Source organism: Octopus bimaculoides, chromosome 16 (genome assembly GCF_001194135.2).
Source record: "Octopus bimaculoides isolate UCB-OBI-ISO-001 chromosome 16, ASM119413v2, whole genome shotgun sequence".
Taxonomy (NCBI): Eukaryota; Metazoa; Mollusca; class Cephalopoda; order Octopoda; family Octopodidae; genus Octopus; species Octopus bimaculoides.
The window spans coordinates 49,429,399-49,434,398 of record NC_068996.1 but is presented as its reverse complement, the minus strand read 5'-3'; the positions used below and the strand labels follow the sequence as shown (position 1 = coordinate 49,434,398).

Genomic DNA, 5,000 nt, shown 5'->3' with positions numbered 1-5,000 from the left:
TAGTCATGGCATGCAGAGATGAGATATTTCAGTTTGGAGAACACCAGTGTGGCTAATACCCAGGCCAGATGTTTGAGTCAATGGCAAATATCCTTAGATGTCAAGTGGGTGAAGAGACAACAAACTGTCAATGGCTAGGATCAACCAGTTCAGTTAGTGGTGAGCTAATGCTTTTATATGTAGTCATGATATGTGCAAATGAGATATTTCAGCTAGTTAAAGACTGATGGGACTAAAACAAAGGTAAGATGTTCATGCCACATTGCTTGATTGATACATCTGGCAGGGAGGAGTGATATTGATCTGGACAAAGGCAACGAGCTGGCAGAAATGTTAGCACGCCGGGTGAAATGCTTAGCGGTATTTCGTGTACTGTTATGTTCCGAGTTCAAATTCCGCTGAGGTCGATTTTGCCTTTCATCCTTTCAGGGTCGATAAATTAAGTACCAGTTACGCACTGGGATCGATGTAATCGACTTAATCCCTTTGTCTGTCCTTGTTTGTCCTCTCTATGTTTAGCCCCTTGTGGGCGATAAAAAAATAAGAAACATAATGCTTGAGAGAAGAATGTGATTGTCTTGGATAAGATGGTTTCCATTGTGCTGGTTCAGTCAGGATCGACCTGGGGTTAAACAATAACAGGTAAAACAACAATAAAAACAACAAGAACGACAAAGGACAAAAGAAAAAATATGAGAAATAAAATTGTAATATTTACCAAGTATTCCTTCATCAAGAGTCAGATTGTTTCTCACAGACACATCAAAAGTGCCGTCTGACAGCATTTCATTGTCATTATAGTTTATGGTAGCGCTTAGCATTGCGTCATTTGTTGCACCTTGGCTTGCATTAGCAGCAGCAGCAGCAGTAGCGGACTGGTATTGAATAGATTGAATAGAATTACTGTTTTGAGAGCCCACAGGTTGAACGGCAACTGCTGCTGCTGCTGCCGTTGCCGCTGATGTGACAACGTTAGCTGAGGAGGACGCAGCCACTGAAGCCGTGCTAGCCTGCTGCTGAGATTGATCGGGAGCAAATGTGATGGGTAATGTTGATGACGATGACGTTGATGATGACGATGAGGGTGATTTGTCTTCCTGGTGTGGCATAGTTATTTCCCCTTGGAGCTGTTGTTGTTGTTGTTGCTGTTGTTGTTGAGACTGATCCTTCAGAAGCCGACCAGGGCTGAAACTGAATTTCTGAAACTGAGATCCATTTAGATTTTGGACTTGGTTTATGTTGGCAGCAGCTGCTACCACTGCCGCCACTGTGTTGGAATCTACCAAAAGTCTGTGTCCCTGTGAATGGGGATCTTGTTTCTGAGTGTTCACATTGTTAATGCTACCTGAAATGACATTATTATTATTATTATTATTGTTGTTGTTATTGCTGTTACTTGTGTTGTTGTTGTTGTTTTTTGCATCTTTATCCGAAGGGTTTTTGGGTTTAATGAGGCGTTGTATCCCAATTTTGTTGTTTTCAGTCAATGCGTAAGCCAGTCCAGCTGATGTGGTCAAAGGAATTGTGAAGATGTTTGAGGTGAGGCTGATGTTGTTGTTGTTGTTGGTGGTGCTGGTATTGTTGGATGTGTTGTCGGGAAAAGTCTGTGAGGTTGTGTGTCTGTTACCCTGCATAAGCGGTATATTTGAGGGGAATTCAGTCACCAATTGGAAGCAATGATCGTTGGCAACAGCTGATAATTGATTAGTGGTCTGAAGATTGGACGGTGATGAAGGTGAGGATGGCAGTGGTTGAGGAGGTGATGAAGATGACATGGTTTAACCTAGCAGACTACCCACAATCCAATAGTGATTCTTTAGGTTTTTTACTCTCCATCTGTTAACAGGATACCATAACCTGAAAGAGTCATAAAAAAGGGAAAAAAATCAGAAAAGATTCAAACATAAAATACAGAAATTAAAAAACTTCACATTTCATATTTTTAATTCTTGAGTGGGTACCACAGTGTCAATGGAAGAATTTGTACAGGTGGTTTAAAATTTTTACACGGCAACCACACTAAGTTGAAACCATTATCCTACCTTCAATATGTGATAACTTCATTCATATCTGTCTATCTATCTACATTTTATATATATATATATATCAATATCATCATCATCATTGTTTAACATCCGCCTTCCATGCTAGCATGGGTTGGACGATTTGACTGAGGACTGGTGAAACCAGATGGCTACACCAGGCTCCAATCTGATTTGGCAGAGTTTCTACAGCTGGATGCCCTTCCTAACATCAACCACTCAGAGAGTGTAGTGGGTGCTTTTATGTGCCACCGGCACAAGGACCAGTCAGGCAGTATTGGCAATGGCCATGCTCAAAATGGTGTATTTTACGCGCCACCTACACAAGGGCCAGTCCAGGGGCTCTGGCAACGACCTCGCTCATGCAAAAATGAATAGAGATGGCTTTTCTGATAATTTTTCCACTTTAATAATTAGATAGATGTTCATAAGCTGGTGTAAATACCTAATTACTTATAACATGTAATTCTCAAAGAGGAAAAATTGCCAGAAAAGCCTTTTCTATTCATTTTTTCAAATATATAATTCTGTACCAAGGACTTTCTATTTCTATTTCTTATTCTATTATATGTGGAAGTAAGAGTGAGAGAAAATTGTGGTGGAAGAGTACAGCAGGGTTCGCCACCATCCCCTGCCGGAGCCTTGTGGAGCTTTAGGTGTTTTCGCTCAATAAACACTCACAACGCCCGGTCTGGGAATCGAAACCGAGATCCTATGACCGCGAATCCACTGCCCTAACCACTGGGCCATTGCACCTTCACTGAAGCATTCCAATACATTGGTAAATCTTCACTGTATATAACAGGACTAGCACTTACCATACTAGCGCCATACATGGCAATGGAATGGTTAGGTGTAAACAACTGACCATGAGTGAAAATCCCCAATGAAATGATTGGTCATTTCGTTTCAGGTGCAGAGAATAGACCTCAAGCATCAACTCAACTAACAGAAGAAACTGTGAGTTGCAACATTAGTTTATATAGACATGATGTGATTACCAAAATTTTAAGGCAGAGCTAAGTAGATGAATGCCACATACAAAAGGTGAGATGGAGAGGAGCCTCAGTGAAACCTCTTGCAGTCTTAGAGTTGTAACAAATTCTTTCTGGTAGGTAACAATGTTGTTTAACCCTTTAGGAGTTAAACCAGCCATATCCAGCCCAAATGTTCTGTTTTATGTTAAAACTAATCAGATTTAGCCTCTCACACCTATCATACAATGTCATTCTACAAATCAATAACAGGATTGAAATTTCAAAGCTATGAGATAATGCATGATTAATTGAAAAGAATGTGAATAAACAAGAATTACATTTGACAGAATAAGATGAATGCTAAACAGTTAAGATGGAGTGGGCATACTGGTGTTGGAAAATGGATAGATAACATAAAGTAGCCAGAGTATGGAACAGAATAATTAAACTTAGGTTAGTTGTAGATAAAGCAATGACAACTATTATCACTGATTTTATGAATCACAATTGCAATTGACTCATGAGCAAACCGACAGTCGTAAGGGCTTTTGTGAACCATTTCAATAATAAATGAGAGCAACATCATTATTGATGTCACCAGTGATGGACATGTTAGGTAACAAAAGAATCATAATGGTTACACCTGAGCAAATGTGACTATGAATACAGTTGTAGGAATGAAGAAGCACCAAATCTTCTAGATTTCTGTGATGCAAATAAAGTAACTATCTGCCACATGAACTTCACAAAACCAAGAAGCCATTTTGATTGTCTTCTAATTGGTTGAATATAAAAGCTAGACAGATTCCATTCTCACCGGGAAACAAAGTAGATGGAATAGTTTGTGAATATTAATTGCAACATAGTGATTAGTGGCTTTAGAAGAAGAGATACACGATATGAAATACAAAAGACATTCTGGAGAAGGAAGATGCAGAAACTAAAACAGCCGTCCACAAGATATATGTTCAGGGTTATTCTAGATGATATATATCACAAAGAAGAGGATGAGGAGGAAGAGGTAAGAACCTGTAACATAGGATACAAGTTGGAGCTTTTACAACACAACATGCAGAAAATTGTAGACTAGTTTTGTGGTTGGAGTAATGTACTAACCACATGTAAAGATAGATTGAGCAATAAAAGCTAAAATACATGCATAGAAAGACTGGAAGAAAGTGGGTAGCAAAGAATTATATTACATGACTAAGAGAGAAACTTGATGGTAAGTGTACATAGCTCAAAGGGAATCAGAAAACAGTAAATTTGACAGGGTATCATAGCTAATTTTATGCTGTACTGATGACAGTTATTGAGGCAGAAACATATGTCACTGACTGTCCTCTTATCTCCAGACAATAAGCTTGTACTTTTCCGTTTCCTTAATGGCATGTCAAACATGGAGAAGTTTTGATTCTTGAGATTATCTCTCCTTGTCATATGAAGCTGTTCTTAATTGTCAATTGTTAATTATGAGTCATTCTCTCGAGGCAGAGATAATTTTTATAAGTCTACAATTTATGTTTCATGGTATTTGTTTTAACTGTATTTGACCATGTCCGATAAGGCTGGAGGTTGTCAACAAAATTAGGGGTAGGCGAATGGATTTTTAGAATAATGCAAGTCATGTACAAGGATAAAGTCAGCAAAGTGAGAATTCAGAATGAATTCAGTGAAGAATTTAGTATGCAGATTGGCGTCCATCAAGGCTTGATTCTCAGTAAAACTATAACACAGCTTGAAGCTACAATGGAGGAATTTAAGACCAACTGTCCATAAGAATTTCTAAATGCTGATAACTTTGCTCTTATAGAAGGGCCTGAGGAAGCGTTAGAGAAGAAATTCCGAGAATGGGAACGAAACCTAGAATTTAAAGGTAACACACTAAACTTATGTGTGTGCATATGTATGTATATCTGTGAGTGCGTGTGTACATATATATATATATATATATATATATATATATATATATATATATATA

The 5,000-nt window shown here is 38.4% G+C and overlaps 1 protein-coding gene across 5 annotated transcripts in view; it reads right to left on the bottom strand.

Annotated features, from left to right (window-relative positions):
* Positions 1–5,000, bottom strand: part of LOC106877586 (putative mediator of RNA polymerase II transcription subunit 26) — a 243,671-nt gene that overhangs the window by 158,748 nt on the left and 79,923 nt on the right. For all 5 annotated transcript variants that reach the window (XM_052973746.1, XM_052973745.1, XM_052973743.1 and 2 more), the window contains one exon: positions 719–1,857. In XM_052973746.1, the coding sequence (XP_052829706.1) occupies positions 719–1,775 (1,057 nt within the window). In that variant the 5' untranslated portion in view covers positions 1,776–1,857. The remainder of the gene's footprint in view (positions 1–718; positions 1,858–5,000) is intronic.